The 26,010-nt window shown below is 46.6% G+C and overlaps 1 protein-coding gene across 5 annotated transcripts in view; it reads left to right on the top strand.

The window, feature by feature from the left end:
• The window catches only part of MED27 (mediator complex subunit 27), a 145,296-nt gene extending 119,591 nt beyond the window's left edge, over positions 1-25,705 (top strand). Inside the window, exons 5-9 of one of the 5 annotated variants that reach the window (XM_075578723.1) lie at positions 11,717-11,824; positions 16,741-16,782; positions 19,182-19,308; positions 20,100-20,199; positions 23,321-23,398. In XM_075578723.1, coding sequence (XP_075434838.1) covers positions 11,717-11,824; positions 16,741-16,782; positions 19,182-19,308; positions 20,100-20,199; positions 23,321-23,324 — 381 coding nt within the window. In that variant the 3' untranslated portion in view covers positions 23,325-23,398. Of the gene's footprint in view, positions 1-11,716; positions 11,825-16,740; positions 16,783-19,181; positions 19,309-20,099; positions 20,200-23,320; positions 23,399-25,032 lie in introns of those variants that run through there. The other 4 variants (XM_075578724.1, XM_075578725.1, XM_075578726.1 and 1 more) reach the window with 4 other exon arrangements.
• Positions 25,706-26,010: the final 305 nt, after the last annotated feature.

The following is a 26,010-nucleotide window of genomic DNA, read 5'->3' as shown; positions in this document are numbered from 1 at the left end:
CAATCCCCTCGGGCACTGAAGAGGTTATAAACGCTTAGGACCTAGTGGTCTCTGAAATAGCAGACTGCAGCAGCTCCTAAAAGTGACTTTACCTCGCTTTGCCTCGGGGGCATTAAGTTAGAAGATGCTACACTCCGTTGGCAGACCCGGCATAGATTCTGCTTCTTGTATACCGTGTGCTGCATATAGTGGATCTCCCTTATCTAAGAAAGACCTGCTGTTATTTTGTAACCTTTGGGTAACCTTATGAATAAACAATAAAGGCTAATTATTATTATTATTATTAGTGTTTGCTTAGCAAAATAGCCCCTCGCCCGCTTGTCCCCGACACGGTGCAACCGCGGTGTTGGCTTTGCTCTCGAAAACGGGCACTCTTGCAATTAAGTTAGATTAATGAAACGTAAATTCCAAGCTCTACTTAAAGCCGTCCTCGTAAAGAACCTAATTAGTATGTTTGTTTGCTTTAGCGCCCAATGGCTTAATTGCAACCGATCCTGCTATTTACAAACAACCCTCATTAAACAGTAATGCGCATTTGCAGATGAGCAAGAGGTCCCCAGCAGTACAATGAGCGAGCGCAGGAACCAAGAGATATGGGGGGGGGGGGGGGGAGGTTGTATTTCTCACCTTGTACGGCATCCTGCCCGACGGACGCCCGACAGACACAGCCGCGTAGGACCAAACGGAGCTAATCTGTCTTTAATTGCATTAAACCAGGGCATTGGTGTCCTGTATTTTAAGTTCTTGTTTGAACCACACAGTAAGTAAGTGATGATCCACCATACAGGGCACAGCAAATACACATATCACTAGTGAGCACATTCTACAGGTCTGCAACCCTGCCTCTCCCCATTATCTCTTGGCATACAGTGCTTCCACTGCAGCAAGGGATTCTGGGAAATGACATGCAAATGAGCACAGTGTCACCTTTTGCTTCATCTCCATTTTAACACGGAGCCCTATAAGTATATTCCTGCCGTATCACACAGTTTCTCAGCACAGCATGGGTTACAGAAGTGCAGAGTCCAGCAACCCTGCTCAGACCTATTGTTTCAACCCCACATTAAAGAAGTTATGGTGGGTAAAAAAAAAAAAAGTGACACAAACCCTCAATTATACAGGGCACAGCAAATACACATGTCATTACCCAGAATCCCTGGCTGCAGTGGGAGCACTGTGTGCTAAGAGGTAATGGGGAAAGGCAGGGCTGCAGACCTGTCTGAGACGTGAATGTGCGCACGGGTAATATTTTACAAGATATTGTTTGAACGTTTATCCTGATATACAGTTTGGAGGTGAGTTTCGGATCTCATCGCTCTCCTCCTTATCAACGTCCCTGTCCCCAGTTGGCCATCAATCTGATTAGCGCAGTACCGAGGCCGAGGGCAGATTGACAACCCCGTTTTTCAAAGACCAACAATTCCCTTCCGACAATAGAAACCAAAGCAATAACCTAAATATAATATAAATATAATAATATAAATAATAAAAAAATAACTGTTTACACGCCGCAAAAAGCCCCAATTACCTGCTCTCCGCCACCGCAAAATGTAGAAAGCGTAAGAAAAGGCCACCATAGATTCTGGTTAAACCAGGCCCGTTTTGCACCAGTCTGTAGAAAAGCACAAACCGGGTCATTGATAACTGTAGTCTGCATAAAAAGCTTGGGGATTTTACTTAAAAAGAAGCGAATACCTTTTAATGCACCAACATACCCATTGCACAAGGTTTTCCTGTGCGTAAGCTGTCGCCTGCAGTAATGTCTTTATTAGATGGTGACCAGGGCAACTCAATTCCGTTCTTAATATAGTGTGTAACGGATCTCTCCAGGAAACAGTCACTGCTAAGAAGCCTTCTGCTGCAAAAAGGAGCACGTACAGTAGCTGAGCTCCTGTCCTCAAGACCACCACCACCCTCCCCCCCCCCTATAGGTCTAGGTTTGAGGATATCCCAGCTTCAGCACAGGTGGCTCAATCAAAGGCTCAGTCTTTGAGCCACCTGTGCTGAAGCAGGGACTGATTGAGCCACCTGTGCTGAAGCTGGGATATCCTGAAAACAAGACCTGTGGGGAGCGATCTTGAGGACTGGAGTTGAGCACCCCTGTTCTGGGCTGCTAGTAAGATTGGTGGAGTTGGAGGAGGCCTGATACCCGAATACTAACCCGTTTCTGTTTTCCACAATGCCTGGCCTGGGGCAAACTGCATCCTTAGTGCTTCGCTAATGGCCCCTCCAGCAGCAAAGAGATTTAACCCCGTCCGGCAGAAAAGCGGTTTCTGTTCAGCATCCTCTTATCATGCCCTTGTCTGCTAATGGACAGGGCTCTCACTTCTCTTCCTTCAGGCCGCCCGGGGGTCTGTAATGTTAACATTTGCGAGACGCTCTGAAGATTGAGGATTTTGATCCCATGCTATTGTTTGTAAGAGAAGCGGACGATTAGAAAACAAAGATTTCCTTGATCGCCAACTGGCCAGGGTCCCCCGCTCCAGCAAAGCCCGAACACTGCTGTATTCTATTCTATTAACCTGACGGACAAACTACAGTAGTTTGTACATTGACATGTTGCACTATAAAGCAATCCGAAGTATAGATGTGTGAACTATCGGCAAAACGTTCAAGAGAAGGCTCTTTGATTCACAGGGTCAACAAAATGTAGGGCTTTTTAGTGTGTGTGTGTGTGTATATATAAATATATGCTATATATGCTATAAATATGATCAAAAGCCTCCACCCTACGCGTTTCGTCCTGTTGCTAGGACTTTCGTCCTGTTACTAGGTTCCCCAGATGAAGTCCTAGCAAAAGGACGAAACGCGTAGGGTGGAGGCTTTTGATCATATTTATAGCATATATAGCATATATTTATAGCATTCCCTATCCTAAATTCATATTCAGCTTAATTCCCTCCTGAATATACTCATACTCCTTGGACATTACCCCCGACGCTTCGGTTGTAATCTCGGCTGAGTGACGTCATCGCCGCAGTCTCGCGGCACCAGAGAAGGAACCAGGAAGCTCAGGAAGGCAGCTGCAGGCGGAGGAAGCTTACCACGAAGGATCTCGGCGTTCCACGTGGGGAGGAAGCAGGCTAGCACTCCAGGCAGCAGGACGGAGAGGATTTTACATCCTATATGCTTTAAACTTCTGCTACTTTTTAAGTAGCGATCTACTTTTGCGCAGTAACAAATACAAAAGCGTACTTCACCATATTTTGTCTCTTTTCCACTCTTTATTTCAGAAAATCAAGGATTCGAAGATTATCCCTAGTCTACCTATGCTCATATTTTAATTGTCTAGTTAACAATATATATATATATATATATATATATATACACATACACATACACATACACATACACATACACATACACATACACACACACACATACACACATACACATACACACACACACACACACACACACACTGTTCGACAAATCTATTCACCTACAGGCCCGTGGCGACCTCCTCATGGCCGCCCAAGCAGGGCTGGATTGGGGGCGGGACTAGGTGGCGAGTAGATTTTTTGGTTGATTTGTCAACCAATATATATTTATATCTCTCAACAGTTGGCAGAAACTGGATTTAAGGTGGTGTCCAAGCCACGGCTAGCATTTTGTACCAAACTTTCCTATGGTCTTGTCTGTCTCTTTTTACAGCCGCCAATGTCCAACACTTGCCAATATGTTCAACATGTGCAAATCGTGTCACCCACCAAGAGATATTGAACATAGCTACAGATTTCTAATCCTTGAGAGAATGGAGACACGAGAAACCTTTATCGGAGCTCTCGTATAGTTACAATCGCTGGTAATGTTCCCCCGGGAACAGTAACCTCTCGGAGTTCCTGTCAAAATGCTGCTCTATCACATTTTTAGCAGTTCACTTTTTATTTTAATTTTATTTATTTTTTACTGTTTTTCTCTATCGTCACCTTTTACGTATTCTAAAATGGCAGAGAGGAAATAAATGCTTCCGGGAGGGTGAGCGGCGCATTGCTGGCACCTCTGGTTGCGAAGGGGTTAATTTAATTTTTCGTGCGCGGCATTTCAACCCCCCGTTGAAAAGAAGAATGAATAAAAGTAACATTAAATAAGCAGCTTTCCGCCCGCTCCATGTTCCTCCTGCAGGAACGGCCAGGCACACATTTCCATTCATATTAATTGCATTCTTTAAAGTGACCTTGTACACGTATTGATTTGAATTAAAAAATTTCCACATCAAGGTCGTGCTGGCTCTCGTACTACAGGCGAAATATTAAAAAGCAAAGGCCTGTCTAACAGGGTATCGACAGAAGAAGTTTACGGAGTAATAGGAAAAGTTTCTCCTGTGCGAGGAGACGGCTGTCATTATTAATGTGGTTCAGGCACAGAGCGTCCTCACATTGTTAAGGATATATACCCTTTTCTTTGATTCCCCTATCTGTTCTGTACATGTATGCAGATGCTTGGGCCGGCCTGAATATACATCGCAGGCAGGAAAGCCTTTCCCAAATTGCATTTAGGGAGAACTGGGTGATGCTCAAGTGCCTGGTCCTGTCTCCATAGTCAAAGTCCAATAATAGCTTGACAATGCTGGATGCTATTAGCAATAAAACAGAAGTTCCAGTCACAATCCTGAACCTATATGGGGTTGCTCTATATCACCCTGAAGGTCGGGGGTCAGCATGTAGATACTCCTCCCCTCCTCATTGGGTTGGCCCTAAGGTAATGATAAGGTTGGCCCTAAGGTAATAAGTACTCATTGTTGTTCCCGGCAGTCTTCCTTGGCGTGCAGTCGTGTCCAGATCCAGAGATATCCAAAGCAATTGAGTGTGCAGCGCACTACAAACAAATTCTTCTTGATAAAGTGCACTACCTGCACGAAACACGTAGAAGTGTTGCACTCTCCGTTTTTTATGCTCTCTCAATAAAATAGTAATTTTTGCTAGACCTGCTCTCTGTTTTGTTGTGCTCTACACACACAATTGCTTTGGATACCAAATTGCATTTAGTGCAGAGTCCACGGTGTAAGTCTTGTTTACTTACTTGGCACATTTTCGCCCTTTGCAAAGCCACCAAGACACGAAAATATTACACTTTGGTTCTTATTGTTCGTGGTTTCCAGTCTTGAGTCCAGAATGGACGATGGCAGGACCATTTGTGAGTTTGGTCAATGTTGATGTCTCTTCTTGATGCCTGTGCGGCAAAAGAGGTTCAACAGCAGCGAATGGGTTAATGATATTAGCCCATCCTTTCTCAAGCTGGTGCCACGGAGGCTTCTGCCCCTTTTTGTCTTCTTCCTCATGGATGGAGGGGTGATCTGGGGGGGATAAGTGTCTGTCCCCTACATGCTTTTCCAACAAGAGAGAGTGACTGCCTCTACATCAGTGTGACTGCCAACTCCAGTCCTCAAGGGCCACCAACAGGTCAGATTTTCAGGATATCCCTGCTTCAGCAGAGAACGACTGTTGGTGGCCCTTGAAGACTGGAGTTGTCCACCCCTGCTCTACATTATAGTGACACATTTCAAATTGCCCAGGGGAAACTAGGACAAGATTTAAAGAGATAACGGGAGCTGCACAACCAGAGTCGGCTTATACCTGCGTCTGATTATCTGGTGTTACATGAGCATTACTCTTTGGGAATAATTAGGGTGTTTAGCGGCCAACAGAAGCGTGGGAAGTTAGAGTCCCTTAAAACGTTCACACGATGAACTGAAAAGTATTCTGTTTCTACAGAGATGTATTGTAATGTGCGCTTAATTAATATTTCAACACTTCTCATTTTCTAAACTTCAAAGTTTATCCTAGGGCTGTGGATGCTCCTTCGATCCTGCGATAGTTTGTGTTGTGTTCTCTTGTCATTGCTGTTCGTCTTAGTGGAGTGTGTGTGTGTGTGTGTGTGTGTGTGTGTGTGTGTGTGTGTGTGTGTGTGTGTGTGTGTGTGTGTGTGTGTGTGTGTGTGTGTGTGTGTGTGTGTGTGTGTGTGTGTGTGTGTGTGTGTGTGATCCGTGTCCTTGCATGACATTGGAGGATGGTAATGCAGGTACTGTGCGAAGTACGTGTCACTTGAACGTGGCAGCAAAGGTCGCCGTGTGCAACGTAAGGGTTATTTAACGATGACTGGCCGGACTGAGTGCAGAACATTCAAGTTAATGCAAAGATTGAGTATCAATCATGTCTCTGGTTCAAGATGCCGATGGTAACACCATTGCATTGCTACAGAGGGTTTTCCTGCAGGACGAAGCAGAGTGCAGCTGCACTATGTGTCCGAACGCTGCATAGTGCTTAATCTGCTCTATAGCCCGGACTTCTTGGGCACTTGTATACAAGCCTATTACTGCCATTGATTTGACAATGTGTGGAGCAAATGTTGTTTCCCTGCTTAGCAATGCACCGAGAGGCGGGAGAATCACTAGGTGAGTTCCAGGCAACGGGGATATTATTTTCCTGCTGCTGTCCTTATTAATAAGGAACTAGAGCGTTCCCCTAAGGATCACACGCTCTTGAAATTCATAGCTTTGTAGTAAAACAACATAATGAGAAGAGCGCAGTCCTTCAAGGGTGAGTCCCCTGATTACTGTGAGCACTTCCCGATGTTCTGGCATCTAGTTAATTTCTGCACAACATCTTAACCTCGCGCGTGCTGAACCTGCTCGTGGCGGAGCGGGCTTGTAATACGTTGTGGAGCAGGGGATACAGCGGTAAAACTTTCATCATCCCGACTGTAATGAATCCATCCATAAATATATACATACGCTATGTGCGTACGCATGCTTATCTATACTAGATTGTATTTGGTGTAACCCAGAGGTGGCCAACTCCAGCAACAGGTCAGGTTTTCAGGATATCCCTGTTGCCGCACAGGTGGCTCAATCAGTGGTTAGTCAACAACTGAGCCACCTGTGCTGCAGCAGGAATAACCTGACCTGTTGGTGGCCCTTGAGGACTGGAGTTGGCCACCCCTGGTGTAACCTACGCAGCTAGGTTATAAAAGGGTTGTAATGTTTGATGCCTTGGGCATCCCGATAAAGCCTGTAAAACGCGTGTCCCTCGTCCCTTCCTGACCTCGTTGGCAAGTCTCCTGAAGCTTGAAAATGTATCGTAAGGGCGCAGAAGAGAAAATAGTTTGGGGGAGACCTGCAACTCCAATGATGGGTGGAGGGAATGTTTTGATGCATCTATATTTCATCTTCCTTGTTGTGAGAGGTTGAACAACTTTCTTCTTACACTGATCTCCTGTCTGGGGCTTTCAAAGATGTCTATCTGTCATCTCTCTTCCCCCTCTGCTGCCAAAGCGGTGTCACACTGTATTAGGTGTCCTGACGGGGAGATGTGAGAAGTCCCCATGCCACCCCGTACTCTCTCTGCATTGGGAATTATTTGGAGGCGGGCGGTCTAGGTAAACGTCAGATTGCTGTATATTGCTGAGCAATGTGTGGCTCGCCTTTCAGGCAGTGTGCTGCATAGACGGATCCTTTCAGTTAGGAAGTTGGGAGTTGAAATAGAATATAATGCTATATTATATTATATTACATTGCCAATGATGGCCCAGTTCCCCAAAGCTCTGTTACATCGCTTAACATGGCGTACAATTCCAGTCCTCAAGCTCCCACCCCCCTTCCCCCCCAACAGGTCAAGTTTTTAGGATATCTCTGCTTCAGCACAGGTGAACTAATCGAGCCACCTGTGCTAACGCAGGGACTGATCGCGACAGCTGTGCTGATGCTGGGCTATCCTTAAAACCTGACCTGTTGGGGGGAGGGGGTCTTGAGGACTGGAGTTGAGAACCTCTGAGGTAAAATGACCTTGTGAGGCCGGACTTAACTTAGCTTTGTGGACTTGGCTTTAGTGGCAACACAATTTGCGTGTGTTTGGGGGGGGGGGGTGGGGGGGGGGTGTGGTGTGTGTGTGGGGGGAGGTGTGGGGGGGGGGTTGCTATAATAGATGCAGCCGTTGCTTTCCTTTAAGGAAATGTAATTAAGATGCCGATTGCACTGTTCTCCCGTGATCGGTCGGCAAAGATCCTGATTGCCAGGGTTCACAATATGGCCGCCAATTTCAAGAGTGGAAGTGCTGTGCTTTTCTAAATGGTTGCTGTAAGGAAGCTTAACTAAAAAAAATTAAATCATTAAAAGGGGCAGAGTGGGGGGGGGGAATTAAGAAAAAGGAGAACGTATGATATAATACTGCACAACTGCTCTAATGCTGCACAACTGATCTAATGCTGCACAACTGATCTAATGCTGCACAACTGATCTAATGCTGCACAACTGATATAATACTGCACAACTGCTCTAATGCTGCACAACTGATCTAATGCTGCACAACTGCTCTAATGCTGCACAACTGATCTAATGCTGCACAACTGATCTAATGCTGCACAACTGATCTAATGCTGCACAACTGATCTAATGCTGCACAACTGATCTAATGCTGCACAACTGCTCTAATGCTGCACAACTGCTCTAATGCTGCACAACTGATCTAATGCTGCACAACTGCTCTAATGCTGCACAACTGCTCTAATGCTGCACAACTGATCTAATGCTGCACAACTGATCTAATGCTGCACAACTGATCTAATGCTGCACAACTGCTCTAATGCTGCACAACTGATCTAATGCTGCACAACTGATCTAATGCTGCACAACTGATCTAATGCTGCACAACTGATCTAATGCTGCACAACTGCTCTAATGCTGCACAACTGATCTAATGCTGCACAACTGATCTAATGCTGCACAACTGATCTAATGCTGCACAACTGCTCTAATGCTGCACAACTGATCTAATGCTGCACAACTGCTCTAATGCTGCACAACTGATCTAATGCTGCACAACTGCTCTAATGCTGCACAACTGCTCTAATGCTGCACAACTGATCTAATGCTGCACAACTGATCTAATGCTGCACAACTGATCTAATGCTGCACAACTGATCTAATGCTGCACAACTGATCTAATGCTGCACAACTGATCTAATGCTGCACAACTGCTGTAATGCTGCACAACTGCTGTAATGCTGCACAACTGCTCTAATACTGCACAAATGCTCTAATGCTGCACAAATGCTCTAATGCTGCACAACTGATCTAATGCTGCACAACTGATCTAATGCTGCACAACTGCTCTAATGCTGCACAACTGCTCTAATGCTGCACAACTGCTCTAATGCTGCACAACTGCTCTAATGCTGCACAACTGCTCTAATGTTGCACAACTGCTCTAATGCTGCACAACTGCTCTAATGCTGCACAACTGCTCTAATGCTGCACAACTGCTCTAATGCTGCACAGCTGCTCTAATGCTGCACAGCTGCTCTAATGCTGCACAACTGATCTAATGCTGCACAACTGATCTAATGCTGCACAACTGATCTAATGCTGCACAACTGATCTAATGCTGCACAACTGATCTAATGCTGCACAACTGATCTAATGCTGCACAACTGATCTAATGCTGCACAACTGATCTAATGCTGCACAACTGATATATTAAGAAAAACCACATATGATTTTGAATGTAATCTTAATACATTAAAACATAAAATATAAATGATTAGAGGAGGGGACACACAATACTATGTATCACACCAGAGAGATAGGAACGCCTGCTAAATCTGTGTGCAATGGAGACAATCTTACATTTGCATCTCACACTTTTTTAAAGCAGGAGAGTCCAAGCCGACGTTTTCCCCCCTTTAATATGAGCACCAATACAATCAACACAATAAGTCATTTGCTAAGTTGCCGATCGATCCGTTCTCCTGGGATCAATCGGCGAAGCTTCGGCTCAGGGGTTCACTAAATGGCGACAGAGGAGTATTGACGCAGCGTTTGTGACTTTGTAAATGGTTGCTATAGAAACAAAAAAATGCTTCTTACATTATAATACATTAACATGTCATTCAGAGCTGTTTAAAAAAAAATGCTACAAGTATTTTCTCATAGTACAAAACTGATTTATTAAACAAAAACACACATGCAGAATATTGCTGGGTCTGCAGCTTTAACGGACCCGGGGCTGTTTTGGGGAAGTGATTAGTGACTTTTTAGTTTGAATATTAATAAGGGAGCGGTGTCCCCAAGTCTGGTGCATGCAGAAAATACTCCTGTACCTTCATACCACGGTCACCACAAGCCTGCACTTTGGAAGGTGTCAATAAAAGTGACGCCAGGACGGAGACGCCATTGATGCTGCGTGTCCGCACGCAGGCGTGTCAGCGATGATGCCACTCAGACAGCAGCTCCATACTACTCTGGCTTTGCTAAATTAATCCCAAATAGTTTTCAAGACCAATTGGGCAGCATGGGCTGAGGCTGTCGGGCTGCCAGCTGGGCATACTCCGTGCCAGCGCCTATTCAGTGGCTATTCTTTCTCTTGGTGACCCGAGGCAGACCTTGCACGTCGGCCTTGGCACAGGAACAGAGCACACTTGGGCAGGCAATCGTACAAGTGGAAGAAACGCGTTCCCGTGCCAGACGGCTCATTTCCTCCGTCTTATAGGATAAAAAAAAAAAGCCCTTTATCCCTCTGCCAATCCCGTAAACCTGAGCTGAATATAAATATCCTGCAGGGGAACTTCACTGGCTAATTGACCTGCCAGATGGATGGGCCAGAAACTGGAGTAATTTGTCCCTAAAAACACACACACACACACACCCCGTGGATTTTGAGATATCCAGGCTTAATATGACTGGCGACTCCTTTGAAGACCCCAAGTTTCCCTGACCCCCTGTCACAAACTTTCACCGCACGCCATGGTTGTGTTCCTCTATTTGTATCTTATTTCTGCCATCGACAGTACTTTCAGTACATCCCCGATACAGCCACGGAAACCGAAGGGGGTTATTCATTCTGCTCTGATAGTGCCGATCGGAGCACTGTCGCAAGGTACTTTTCAAGTCAATTCGCGTCCCAGATCTGCACGATCACGCTTTTGTGAATAGTCCCCAAACGACTTTGTCTAGCTGTCTTAATTCAAAGGGCGTTCTGTTTTTTTAGGATCCGTACTTTTTTTCCAGTAAAACCACAAAATCATCATTTTTTGGTCAAGGGATCCTGACATCCATTCCCACCCCCCAGGCCCACCTCCAATAATTTTGTTAGACCTGTGTTAAATAACATTTGAATATAATAATATCCTATTAAGAACAACGAGGCCAAAAGAGCCCAGCACGTGTAGAATGATAGTGGGGATACAATACTCACATTTATTTGAGGAAGCCGATTTCTTTACCATGTTTGTGAGCGCGGTTGAAAAACCTTGAGGTTGAAACCTGCAGCTGGTTTAATCCCTCCAGTGCCAGAACATTGTATGTTCTCTAGAGCAGGGGTGGCCAACTCCACTCCTCAAGGGCCACCAACCGGTCAGGTTTTAAGGATATCCCTGCTTCAGCACAGGTGGTTGTCATTTTGACTGAGCCACCTGTGCTGAAGCAGGGGTATCCTTATAACCAGTGGTCGACAAATCACCAAAAAATCTACTCGCTGAAAAAAAGAATCTACTCGCCACCTAGTACCACACGTGTGCTGCTTGGGCCAATAGGAGCTCGCCACAATGTTAAATCCACTCGCCCAGGCGTGCAAATGTATAGGTTTGTCGAACACTGCTTATAACCTAACCTGTTGGTGGCCCTTGAGGAGTGGAGTTGGCCACCTGTGCTCTAGAGCACTGAAGTGTCCCTACCTCCTGCACAGGTCCTCTTTAAGACTGCTGTTCTATTCTCCCTCTGCAGGTAACCCTGGGCAAGGTGCTGAAAGTAATCTTGGTGATGCGTAGCCTCTTCATCGACCGCACCATAGTCAAGGGCTACAATGAAAATGTCTACACAGAAGACGGCAAGGTGAGAAGTTCGGCCCTTCCGGCGCACATTGTGTCCTGGATCCAACGCCATGACATACTGATAAGATGGGAAGCGCTTCTAAAGACACTCAGTGTTTGGGATATGTTTGTGAGAGAAGTACCTTGGACAGAGACCGTGTGATCTCCTGAGCTCCAGTGTAGAGAGCAGGGGGCTTCTGTCTACCTAGTTTGTAGATCTCTGTTGGTGACAGCAGTTACTCAATCAAGAGGTCATACTGAGCTATACTAAGCTACCTCTTGCTAAGACAAGAAAAACAGCGCAAAACGCAAATGGTGAAGTATATCAAAACGTGTTTAGTATTAAAAGGAGGTAGGTATTCTGCGTACATCAATATAAAAGAACATTCGCATATACGTGTACAATACACGATGTTGCCACACAGCTGGCATCAGGGTGGGCAATAGATGGAGGTCCCTCTAGTAGATAGTCCTCTGCAGTTTCCAGATAACGTCTGGGTCTCTCACGAAGACAGCAGCTTATGACAAGCATCCAAATCGTCTGGAGATCACGTGTAGAGGGCACTTAGTTGTCATCCGAGTTCGGACATCACATGCGGCACTGATGTAAAGAGTCCTCGGTTGCGTTAAACACACTATGTGTGTAATGGAGGAAAGTCTCTATAGCAAGATGCCAGTGCGTCGATAACAAGGGAAACACAGGGAGGTGTTCGCGTCTCAGCCAAGATGGCCGGCGACTGGCAGTGACGATTCACCTCTCAGTGTCCGCGCATCCGTGTGACGTCACACGGAAGGCGTAGCTACAGCAGTGAACACCCGAGCGGTGTAGCGTTGGGATAAAATACACAAAATAGTGCTGGCCAGATAACTACCTTATAGGGCTGTTAAGGAGGCATAAAAGGTACCATAAAATCATAGAATAATCCTACGCGTTTCGTAGCTATGAAGTGCTACTCCTTCAGGGATTTACTTTTACCTTTACTCTTGCTAAGACGTCTGTGCTATTGTGATGGCAACACGGGGGGGGTGGGAGGTGGAGGAGGTGGAGGTGGAGGTGCTGGGGACATGTCATCCAACTTCTGATGTCCTTCAGCCCTTCCACATCTCCCATATCTGCACTTTCACATAGTCCTAAAGCAATAGCTTCCCCCTAAACGTATCCATGAACAGCAGGGCGTTTAGGGACACCCAAGAAGTTCTGTAAGGGAATGTGAGCCACTTTTACACTGGTGCATTTACAAGAAGACCCATTAACTCGCATTAATAGAATTCCCGCAGTGCTCTATTACCACCACAGCCACATGTGAAGAAGATGTATAACCTTCACATTGTAGCTTTCAGTGCAACTAATTGCTCCATCAAGATGCAAAGGGGTTAAAGCCCTGACTTCATGCTCCCTCTATTCTGGAAGTTTTAACTGGTCAGCTGTGCGCCTGCTACGCTCCCCCCCCCCCAAGCTTCTTCCCTTATTGGAAAGCATTAATATGAGAAACAGGTTCACGGGCTGATTACAGAGAGCACAGTACTCTGCTGGACCCAAAGGCCACACTATAATGAGAGGAGAATGTTATAGAAGGTGTAATTAGCATGCAACTGTTTTACCTCCACATACTGTATAAAGAGGTATGCTATTTGAATTGTATATTAGATAAAAACCCTGCAGTGTACAGTATGTGTTGACACACATGCTCAGAAGGTTATTAAACAAAGGATGTTTTGGTTGTATACATCTGGTATACGGATAATATACATCCGTGTAACAGACTGTGTGTGTGTGTGTATATATATATATATATATATACATGGAAGAGACCTGCAGCCAAGATTGGCCTAGGGAAGTATATATGGAGTGGAGGGTTTTGCTCTTGGGTGGAAGGGAAATCCCAATGGGAGAGTCCCCCGTACACGGAGTTTAAGTGTGTGCGGTACTGTAGGAGTCGTTACTGTAGGAGCGGGTTCTGTAAGAGCGGGTTCTAGATTGGGTCGGAGAACAAAGTAACTCCAGTACACCATGGAGTCATTGTTTTGGCCTGTGCAGGTTGGAGATGCATTCTGTGGCATCCAATGACCTCAGCCCTACAATGTGTATAGTACTGAAGGCAAATATGACGTAACCCGGGTAGGTTTTATTTAATTAACCCCTTCAGTGCCAGTGTGTAAGTACACTGCAGACTTCACTGACACGAGTGACAAAGTGAAAGGGGAGTACGGGAGTTACAAGAGTTGTTGCAATAAGCCAGGGGTGGGCAGCATGAGCTGCCCTTCAGCCCCTGAAAGGGCCACACATAATCTATTGCCATAGAACTGCTCCGCATAACTCCTCTTATTACTGCGTATGATCCCTTCCTATAACTCCTCCTATTGCCCAATATAACCTCTGTATACCATCACTCTCACTCTCTGTGATGATCGCTCTTTACCCCCCTCTCTCCCTCTGCTAATGTCTTACCCCCTTATCTCCCTGTGCTGATATCTCTCCCCCCTCTCTGTGCTGATCTCTTCCCCCCCCCCAGTCTGATCTGTCTCCCCCCCTCTCTGTGCTAAACTCTCCCCCATCCTCTCTGCGCTCATCTAATCTACCCCCCCCCACCCTATGTGCTGATCTCTTCCCCCCCCCTTCTCCTTCCATTACTGCCTCTCATTCTCATTGTCTCCCCTCTCTCTCCCTCTCATTGTCTTCTCTCACTCTCTATCTCTATCTCTCTCTCTCTCTCTCTCTCTCTCTCTCTCTCTCTCCCCCACACTCCCTCCCCCTTTGTCTCACTCCCCCCCTCTCTCCCTCCCCCTCTCTCCCTCCCCCCATCACCCTCTCTCCCTCCCCCCATCACTCTCACTCTCCCTGCCCCCCCCTCTCTCTCCCCTCCCCCTCTCTCACTCTCCCTCCCCCAATCTATCTCCCTCCCACTCACTCTAACTCTCCCTCCCTCCTCTCTCTCATTCCTACTATCCCCCCCCCTCTCTCTGTTCCTCCCTGCCTCTCTCTCATTCTCCCCCTGCCCCCCTCTCTTACTCCCCCCGCCCCTCCCCCATCTCACTTCTCTTAGGCGGCGGCCATATTGCTTGCGTGCCTGTCGCCTCAGCGATTTGTGGACTCCGTTCACTCACGCGATGGTGAGGCGTGGCCGTGACGTCACCAGGCTGGTTCACCCTCATTGGTGGAAACGCTCACGTGACGCGGCCGTCGCACGAAAAATGAATTTTTTTTTGGTCTGCTCCAAACCCTGCCGTGCGCGTCACACAGCGCGCAGCATGGCAGGACTGGTACACTTGCATGCATTTGTTCATGCCGCCTCGTGCACTATGTCCGCAGCCTTACTCGCCCTATAATTCTCCAATCGGCCTGTAGCTCCACCCATCTCTTAACCTTACCCCCGTATACTCTTGCAACGGGCCGAAGGTTGGAAGGGCCCGAGGACATAGGTTGAGGGCCGCAAGAGGGGGGGAGGGGAGGGTCTGCCTGTTGCCCCCCCAGTGCTACAGTATAAGCTCATACCTTCCTGTGGTTAATGTGAAACATCCCATATTTGCCCCTCTGGGTACTTGAAGGGCATCTTCTCTTTCATCTGTGTTCTACAGCAAACCTGGAAAGCCAAAAGATGTCCTATCTCTCCCGGGCATTGTAGGTAACCGCTAACCCATCCTCTCCTCGTGTACCAGTTAGAGGAACCTAAGCGTCTTCATTGAATTCTCTTGTTCAGTCGCACCAGTGCCTGTTAACACTCCGACTTCATTAATTACCCCCACATCAGCAAGGGAAAGGCTGCTCCTCTCCTCCCAACCTCAGCGAGTGAAAGGCACGGAGCTATCAAAGCAGAGCTTCAAAGATCACCACAATCGTCTCTGGGGTAATTTCTGATCCCTGCTTCCCTACCACTTCAAAGACAAGCGTTGCGCGCATTTGGGGGGGGGGGGGGGCGGATCGGATTTCTATAATAAGGGTTGGCACCGTTCCCGTTTGATATGAGATGCAAAGAAGGCTGTGATTCGTTATCGACTTTGAAATCATTCGGACGACCTTCAGGAAAAACGGCCTTTCGTCCCCCTCTGCTTCTAAAGGGGAGGGGTACATTAGTAAAGAGAAAGGGGGCTGTACTTCATGTGTGATTTGAGATAGGAGCCCCTCGTCACATTACATGCGTGAGACAGCTTGGCTGTCTGCGTGATTATTTTAATTGCGGATTATAAACGCTCACCTTTTTATTGAAAGGAATAATATACTTGGAGAAAAGTTATTCGCAGCTGGGCGGGATCCATGCTGGGCGAGTTTGTTTGGGGGGGGAGGGGGAAGAGAAATTAGATTTTAAAACCAATGATCTAGAACAGGGGTGGGCAACTGCAGTCCTCAAGGGCCACCAACAGGACGGAATTTCAAGATATCCCTGCTGATTGAGCCACCATTGCTGAAGCAGAGATATTCTGAAAACCTGACCTGTTGGTGGCTCTTGAGTGCTGGGACCCCTGATCTTGAATGTTCAAGTAATTTGTGTTTAATAAAGCCAGCCCTTGAGTTATTAAGTGAGGTGCGGTGCTCTATCGTGTCCCGTGCAGTACGATTCCTTTTCTCTAACATATAGTTTACACTATACAAGTCTTTGTCTGAAGAAGGTTGAAGAGCTTACACGGTTTGTTAGATAATCTGTCTCTTGGTGCTTAACTGTTATTAACTGCTGTTCAGATCATGGTTCAGTAGATGAGGATCGAGTATCTAATTCCTGTGTTTTAGAATGATTAACCCACTTCATTCCTGTCTGTGCATTGAAGGAGTAACAATCAGAGTAACAGTACTGCCAGGCCAGGTGCAGCTGTAGCATGTTCCGGTGTGAAACCTTCTCACGTCTCTCTGTTTTATTTCCCTGGTTCGGTGCGTGTAACTCCTTCCAACCTGACTCTTGACACATGACCTAATCCGCCATCTTTCTGTTGTCTTCATTCTTGCAGCTCGACACCTGGTCAAAGTCCAACTACCAAGTCTTCCAAAAGGTAAGATAGGTCCCATCGCCCTACTTGGTTTCCATAGGGGGATTCAGGAAGTTGGGCTTTCTCATGGACCCTGTGCGTCCTACCGTTGCAGTGTGGCAAAGGAAGTCTAAATGCAAAGAGAAGTGAAGGTACCAAAAAGATGCGATGGGGTGGGGAGGTACTGCACATTTTATATCTGGGAGCCCAAATATACTTCCAGGAGGTGATCCACATGTAGGGTGACCAATCAGAACCGAGTTTCACATCTCAGTAAGGTCTATTCCCTCTACCCCAGGGTTGGTCTAAGACACAAACAAGGCAGAAAGAATTTAGCATTAATTATGCCCCTGCACTAATTCTTAACTCCATCATGAATGGAAGGAACTGGTTTTCCTCCACTGTACGTGGTGCAAAGCTGCGGCAGCCTTGGTCATTACCTAGTGCTCCAGTAGCAGGCGACCCTTCCAAGTGACGGGGCTATTCATCGTTCCCTATCTTAAGAGGTATGTTTTGGCATTACCTCTCCGCTGCGAAGGGGGTGGGAGGGGCTGCATTACCGACCATCCTGGCAGCAAAAGGGTTAAGGCAAGGGTTTTTCAACTCCAGGCCTCAAGACCCCCCCCCGCCCCCTATCCAGGTTAGGTTTTCAGGATATCCCTGCTTCAGCACAGGTGGCTCAATCAGTTCCTGCTTCTGCACAGGTGGCTCAAGCAGTGGCTCAAACGACTGAGCCACCTGTGCTGAAGCAGGGAGCTGAGGGGGGGTCCTTGAGGACTGGAGTTGAGCACCCCTGGGTTAAGGGAAGACGCATTGCTTGCACGTTCTTGCCCTGCAGACACAGATCAGGTTTAATATGAATGAATTTGCCTTGCTTTGGCAGGTAACCCGTAACTCCTACACCACTGAATCAACCCGAATAATCCTTGGTCGATACCGCGTTGATTTAATTACGGCAAACTTGCCGGCCCCTCTGGCAGCGAAGTGGCTCAGATACTTGTGACCTGCCCCTTCCTCTCGCTCCACAGTGAGACGTTCTCATTCTTGTTTAAATCCACCAGCGATAACCAGCGTCTGCGTCTCCCGGGGGCTTCTCTGGGCCGGCTCCGTCACCGACCCCTCACAGCCTAGTCCCTTTGCAATAATCATTGTTTTAACACCTGCATGTACCCAGGTTGCGGCTTAAAAAGCCGGCACAGCTGTCAGCCAAATAAACGAGCTCCCCCCCCCCCCCCCCGCCTGCAGACCGCGCAGCGCGACCTTCCCCAGACTTCGGGATTGGGGGGGGGTGGAAGAAACCTGTAGTCTGCAGTCCTGCCGCGCGGAGCCATGATGGATTCATTTTGCCTTTCATTTCTCAACCAGCGCTGTGTCAGCAAGACTGCCTTATTAGTCCGGTTTGTTTATTTAACCCCTGAGTTGCCAGTGGAGCTGGCAGCGCTTTCCTTTTACAAGAAAACGTGTGTGTATATATGTATATATATGTGTGTGTGTGTAATAAATATAAATATATATATATACATACATACATACACACACACACACACACACACGTCTGTATATACCCCATCTACACGTCCTGAGCGCACGATCCTTCTGATATATACATATACACACACATAAACATATATCCAGGGCTCACAATAGAAGCAGCCTTTTTCAGACATTTGTGGTAAACTGTAATCAATTGTTAGACGTGGCCTACGCCGGAGTCTGCTGTATTATACTTTCTGAGGGCTGTAAAGGAATTGGGTAAACAAATGATTGTGAGCCTATCCAGCCTCCTTATTGCAGCCAATTATACCAAATAGATGCACGCTGGCTAATTTTAGGTGGCTGAATCCCGAGCCCTCATTTGCCAAAAGCCACATAAGTCATCTCAGCATAAAGAATGATAGCGTCTTGTTGCCAGGCTTATCATGCTGTGCCCTTCATAAGGCTGCGAAGTCTTAATTACCGGGTTTGTTCACAACTTTGCCTTTTGTTCAATTAAGTTGTTCTTTCCACCTTAAAGAGGTAAAGGTTTCTCCTCTTAATGCATTGCATGCCACTTCAGCACAGAATGAGTTAAAGGTGGTGTGATGTCCGTGGCCTGCAAAGTATCCTGCTTATAGCGGGTACCAATCCAGCTTGTGCCCGAGTGAGAGTTTGGGGTGGAAGCTGAGCAGATCCCATTACCACTAATTTGTGGGGTCTACTTAACTGCACACTATAGAGTGCTCATGAGCGTCGTCCCAGGGAGCAGAGGCCGTTCCCTCGCAGTTTCCCTTTGTATACAGCAAGCCGATCTCTGGTGGGTCTGTGACAATGGATGCTGGGAATAAAGAGATTTATTCACAAAGGAAGGTTGCTACCATAGAGGAAGAAAAGGTTCCCTGTGGTCCATGGGGAAGAAAACGCATTCCTTTCCTTTCTTTATTAAGGTGACATTTCCACTCTGCCGATTAAAGAGACTGTTTGGAACCTCTAACCACCCACCGCCCTTTGTGCCAAGGCCTGGCCAGCCTACCTGTGCCGCTCTACAGAAAAGGATTCAAGAAGAAGAAGTGTGTATGTGTGTGTGTGTGCTTATTGTTTGGTGGAACTCCAGGTAGTCGGCTGAGAATTGAATAGATGATATGAGAGCATAAATACAAGAGCCTGTGTCACACAGCGCTTCACACAGCCCAAAAAAGGATGATGGATAGACGCTTGTGAATGCACTGTTGGGTGGTTAGCCTGATTAGAGTCTCCGATTCGGTGTTAACCATTTCACGGATGTCCGTTTCAGTTTATAAGAGGGGGGTGATGCAAGTCTTACAGGCTTAATCAGGTTTGAATGGGTTGTAATGTGTTATGAAGCTCCTAGAACGGGGGGCTCTCAACTCCAGTCCTCAAGCCCCCCCACAACAGGACAGGTTTTCAGGATATCCCAGCTTTAGCACAGGTTGAAGACTGTGTGTCAGATTGAGCCACCTCTGCTGAAGCAGGGAAATCCTGCAAACCTGTCCTGTTGGGGGGGGGGGAGGGGCTTGAGAATTGGAGTTGAGCCCCCCTATTGTAGAACGTAAAATACAAATGAGTGAAGGTATCTAAAAAGTACTGATAAGCAATGGGACGATTGGAATATAAGGGGGGTCCACGTTCTCACTGCTAGAGGGTTGTGCAGAACAGTGTATTTCGGAGCTCTCTGAGATAATAACCTAACATCTGAAGAGCCCAGAGTTGCCCTATTCTTCCAAACTTCACATGGCAGAAAGATGTAGAGGTCACTGGGAACCTGCTTCCCCCAGTGTTACCCAGGAGGGGGTCCCCATGGGCAGGCATTGACGAACCAAGCGCGCTGGCATTTGTATTTCCAGACATTTGGCTGATAAAGTCCACGGGATTGGTGCGTTTCCAAACCGCACAGGGGCAGGTGCCGGGGAGCGCTGCTCGCAACGGCAAAGACAAAATGACCATGTAATGTATGAAAATGTATTCTCATCAATAATGTGCGAGTAGGGCCAGCGTGGTGCAGGATGAATGCATTCATGAGGCAGATAGATTGGGCTATCGATGATATCTGCTCAAGGTGAACAAGGGCTCAGCTTCATGGTCACTCACAAAGCTGCCCCACCATCTGTTTTCCCAGAAGCTCCAGCTCGTGGCTAAAGAGATAGAAAGTTGCAACCGATTTTTTTTTAATTGAATTTAGTCGTTTTTCTGTGGGTTCTTTTTCCTTTTGTAAAATCCATTTTCTCATGCCACATATTGATATGTCACCGTTAGGTGAGAACCGTTTTATAGGAAACGGCACGAAAGTACTTAGATTATTGTAACTGCTGTACAGTTATTTGCAAGTGTCTGGTATATTTCTAGTGCGGTGGGTGAAAAAACAAAAACCGCATCGGAAAAAAGGGATCGGGGAAACACGAGAAGAATGAAATAACCAATTTAGGTTGGTTATATGAAGGTTAAATGTTCGCGTCTACTGACTGTATATCAGGGGTGCGCAAACTGGGGTGGGGTACGGCGCTTACACAGGCCCCGCGCTCTTCCCCACAACATTTAAATGCTGAGGGAGAGCGCACGAGGGCTCTGTATATCCCTTACCTTGTCTCCGGCGGGTTCTGGCCACGCGACGCCATGACATCACGGAGTCAAATGATGCCGTGGGGTCAAATGGCAACGCGACTTCACATAACTTCGGAGAAAAGGTAAAGGGGTTGGGGGCGTGAGCAGGGGGGGAGAGCAGGCAGAGGGGCGCAGCCAAAAAGTTTGCGCACCCCTGGTGTATATAATGTGCATATGTGCACAGCGCTGTACATGGTAGAATTCACATGCACAATGACATCCTACCCTGTAGAACCCACAACATATGTTGTGTTCTTGCCACTCATGGAGGTGGTTTCTTGCCCATTGGCATAAGGAGCTGTCTTTTTGAAATACAGTTTTTCTAGTACAGAGTAATACCCAGAAAAGTGACAGTATCACAACTGGTGACCCTTAATCACCCTGTTATTATGGGCATCGCATCACTTTTCTACTGTCTACTTCGAGAGTTGTATTACCTAAATGCCACAGGGGGGCAGAGAATTCCTTGTGTTCCGTCCGAAAGATTCGTCATAGTTACTGGGACGGTGGTGACGAGCGCATTATAGGGAATGTATTTTGGAACCCACAACTATTTCAAACAAGGCTCCGAAGGCAAGCAGAACATTCCGGAACACGTCTTTTGTGAGACACTGTCTGACTGCTGTGATGATAAACCTATTACTCTGGTTCTGGTGTCCATTGATCTGTCTCCTACCCACATCTCTTTGGACACGGTCCCTCCCACTTTCTCTCTTCAGTTCTCATTTCTCTCGCCAGCAACTTTCTTTCTTGTTTCCCAATCACTCTCTTTCTCGCTCTCGCTCTCTCTCTCTCTTTTGAAAGCTCAAACAGCTCAATGTTTTTTCTGCTTCTTTTCCGCCTCCCATTTGACATTGATCTTGCTGTGTTTTTCTTGCTCATTCTGTTCTCTCTGTTTGGACGGATAAAGGCCGTCTCTCTTATTGACAGCGCTTTTGCCCGCAGGCTTGGATTTCGCCAGAGAGTTGCACTCTCTAGATGTGTCAAATAATTCTCCGAGAAAACCGGCCCTTGTTTGTGACTGTGACGGTTTTGTAGTACAAATTGTGTAATACAGCACATACAAATACCCTTCCGTGCTCAAATTAGGACACAAAAAGTGGCACAGTTAGTATCTGCATTCCCTAGATTCTTCACCTGCAGATTAATCCGTGTGAGACGGGACAGTGGGATGGGTTGGCGGATCGGTGGAAGACTCTCTTATAGTGGTTATTATTGCAACCAAGGACTCTGGTCATCCCTTAAGGTTGGAGGAAAGGAGATTTCACCAGCAACAACTGAAAGGGTTCTTTACAGTACGGGCAGTTAAAATGTGGAATTCATGTGGAGGCTGTGATGGCAGATACAACAGATTTGTTCAAAAAAAGGTTGGACATCTTTTTAGAAAGGAAAGGTATACAGGGATATACCAAATAAGTGAACGTGGGAAGGATGTTGATCCAGGGAGTAATCCGATTGCCAACTCTTGGAGTCAGGAAGGAATTGGTTTTTCCCCTTATGAGATATCATTAGATGATGTGTCACTGGGGTTTTTTGTTTGCCTTCCCCTGGATCAATATACTGTAAGTAGGGATATAGGATAAAGTATCTGTCGTCTAAATTTAGCATAGGTTCAACTTGATGGGCGCATGTCTTTTTTCAACCTCATCTACTATGTAACTACTATGTAACTATGTAATATATGTATAAGCAACAGAAAACGCCCTGTTTCAGCACTTTTGTATAAAAGTCTAAAATGACTGTGTGTACTGGATGTAGATACCACACATGAGTCCATATTTAGTGGGCTATGAAGTTGCTTCCCCACGCTGGTGGAAATGTTACAGTCTAGGACATTTGGTCACAGGCGTTGGCGTTTAGCTGCCACTCACCTTGCCATCAGGACACCTCTCCTCCGGACGCTATGCCCGCCAAGGTAAACCCCCTAAAAACACCCCTAATACGAACACTGCCCCTTACCCTAAAAACCTTAACCCCGTTCCCTAAGACCCGTATCGGTCTCCCCCTTTTCTAATTGCTAAAACCCCTTAAATTAACTTGCCTTATTGGCGGGACGGCCGGCAGCGGTGCGTCCAGCGGCGGCGAAGGGTACACTGGTGGCACAATGCAGGCAGAGACTTGGTTGGGGCAAGACGGCGGAGACCACATTTCCGATTCCAAAGATTTTATTCCCGTTCAATTGAATGGAGATAAACTCTTCTCGGGCACTGGGAAGCCGTTTCACAGCATATTAAATCGGGGCCTCGTGTTTTGAGCTGATGAGGGATTTTTCCATTCTGTATATTTGGGTAACAAAGTGTACAGAACCAATTTGCTGGTGACCAACATTTTGGTGCAGTCCCAAACCTCGTCGTACATGACTTCAGGGTTGCGTGCAATGTATTGCACATGTATCCAGCGCTGAAAGGGCTGCGCCTTGTGCTCTGTTTAGTACAGTCTTCTGGACCCATTCTGTTTCTGCTTTCAGGTGACCGATCATGCCACAACCGCCCTGCTACATTACCAGCTGCCACAGATGCCAGATGTGGTGGTCAGATCCTTCATGGTAAGGAAGTGTCCCTCCCGACTTGACATGTCTTCCACTGATTGGATGCCACGTAGTAAAGCTACTTTGAAATATGGGCCATTGGCTTTTCATTAAACATTCTGGAGATAATCTCAAGTAAGAAGAGTGGCCTCAGGTTAAGAACATTGGTGTGTGTGTGTGTGTGTGTGTGTGTGTGTGTGTGTGTGTGTGTGTGTGTGTGTGTGTGTGTGTGTGTGTGTGTTCCTTGTGACCATGTCACTTTGTAGCACTAGTCATAAGACTTGGAAATAAAACTGTATACTCTTAGGGACAGTGTTCAATGTGCCTGCCAAATTATAAGTTCATAGCTGGGTACGCTACAGCTCTGCCTTTCTCCTATTAAAACTATAGCACTTTCAATGAATTGCAAGCCTTTCAATGACTAATTCTCTCCAGTGCTGAAAGAGTGAAATGTAAGAATATGGGGAGCGAATAAAGAACTGAACCCCAGTGTCTTTGCTGGAGGCAGTTTTTTCTTCAGATTAGGTCTGCCAGGCGGAAAAGTCTCTGTTACCCAACCAAGAGCAGAGCAGACCGGTGACACTGTTTGTTAACGTGAGGGGGTCCCTAGATTGATTTGGTTAAACCTCCAGCTGAGACCTGACAGATACTCAATGAAAGTGTCAATATTGTGGTCCATTCACCAATCAGCTAAGCAGTGGTGCTAGCAAAATACAGCTATCTCTTAATTACCAATAGAATTAAGACAGCAGTGTTTATCTCATGGCCGTTCAAGTGGCCAACTGGTCTGGTGCATGGCCCAAGGTGATTGAATCGATCCACCGTCGTAGCCACAGAGTCAAAGGAGGCAGGAGATTAAATCAATTAGAACAGTGTGATATAAAGAGCTGCATAGGAAAGAAAAGTAGTGAACAAGTGCAAAACATGTAGGCCCCCACACGATGTGCTGTAAAGAAGTGCACCCCGTGCGGGAGGAGACTTTAGCCCAATTTATTTGAAGACGGTGTCCCAGCATACTAAGGACCGAAGAGAATTTGTCTTCCTGTATATCGTAAGTAGGGATAGAAAATACAATGCTCGTCACAGCAGCTTCAAGAATCCAGATGGGGAGCCGGTCATCATCTTTTCACTTATTTCAATCGATCTCTTCTCGCTCTTTTTAACATTATTTTTCAATCCGATACTTCGTTCAATATGTATAAGCGTTAGAAAGATGAAGTATTCGGGGGGTTAAAATGGCGCTTTCCCCAGAGTGCAGTCTAGAGGCTGTCATGTTAGAAACGTAGGGATTGAGAAAATCACGGTGGATTTGTCTAATGACGTATTTATCTTTTTAAGAGCAGGACCTGCTTAGGGAGTAAATCTGCCAGGCCCCTGGAGACGGGCGGCTGCTTTAAGTTGGATGAGGCCAGAGAAAGTCTAAACACAGACAGAGCTTTGAAATCGGCTATCTAGCGACCTTGTCTATATGTTGCACGCTTCTGTTGCTGTGAATCCAGTGTGCTTTGCTTGGATCTGTGCCAAAGAGCATCATTCCCTCACTGGGAGCATTAAAGCTGACAGGCAGGGTGACATTAGGAGCCTCTTCTGGATTCTTGATCTTAAATTTCTTTATGCTGTTTCCTCCCCCCCCCCATCCCTCTCTCTTGCAGACCTGGTTAAGAAGTTACATCAAGTTGTTCCAGGCGCCATGCCAACGCTGCGGGAAGTTCTTGCAGGATGGGCTGCCACCCACGTGGAGGGATTTTCGGACCCTAGAAGCCTTCCATGATACCTGCAGGCAGTAGGGCAAAAAGCCGATACCATGGAACATGCTGAGGTTGGTTTGGGCAGAAGACCCCAATGCCTTTTTTTTTCCCCCTTGTGCAGCAGCACCAATTCTGTCTCACAAAGCTACCAAAGCATGAAAACAAGTTCACCACCGGCAGCCATCAAACGTTATCCGGACGACATTCAGCCTGCCGAGAATAAACAAGAGTCCACGGAGTCCTCTCCTCAGGACCTTTAAACCGTCCATCGTTGACAGGGGAAATTTGCTCTCAATACGCGTTTCTAATGCCTGCGACATTGATCTGTATATTTTTCCAGGCCTGGGGCAGAATTCTGACATTTCACGGAGACGCAGAACTGGGAATTACTGGGGGGTGTTGGGGGGGGTTCAATAACTTGCTTGTACGTTCTCTCATCTTACTGGGCGCCGCGGTTTTCTCTGGCAGTGACACGCCGAATGATAAGACAATCATTGTGGACCATTGTTTTTGCTAAACTTGAAGGCCTTTATTCGATCTTTTCATAGAAACTTTTATTAAAGAGGAGTTAAACGAAGGCATCCTTACTTTAATAATACTGTGTATATGTTTGTTTTATAACTGGGAACTATCCTCAAGGAAACTCGTAGAATATACGCGATCTCCGACACCCCAGGTTTTTTTTTTTTTTACAGCATTTAACATGTAAGTAAAAAGGTCGCCAAGATGGTGACTAAGAAAACAAGACAGTTATGGTGACAAGGAGCAACAGGTGCAGAAATCAGGATCAGTGATGGAATATGACAGTGGTTTTCAACTTTTTTTTTGTTAAGGAACCCTTTAATTATATTGTGAAATTCTGAGGAACCTCCGACCCTCTCT

The sequence above is a fragment of the Ascaphus truei genome, chromosome 21 (genome assembly GCF_040206685.1).
Source record: "Ascaphus truei isolate aAscTru1 chromosome 21, aAscTru1.hap1, whole genome shotgun sequence".
In the NCBI taxonomy this organism is placed as follows: domain Eukaryota; kingdom Metazoa; phylum Chordata; class Amphibia; order Anura; family Ascaphidae; genus Ascaphus; species Ascaphus truei.
Note: the sequence above shows the minus strand (reverse complement) of the source record. Positions and strands in the feature narration are given on the sequence as shown.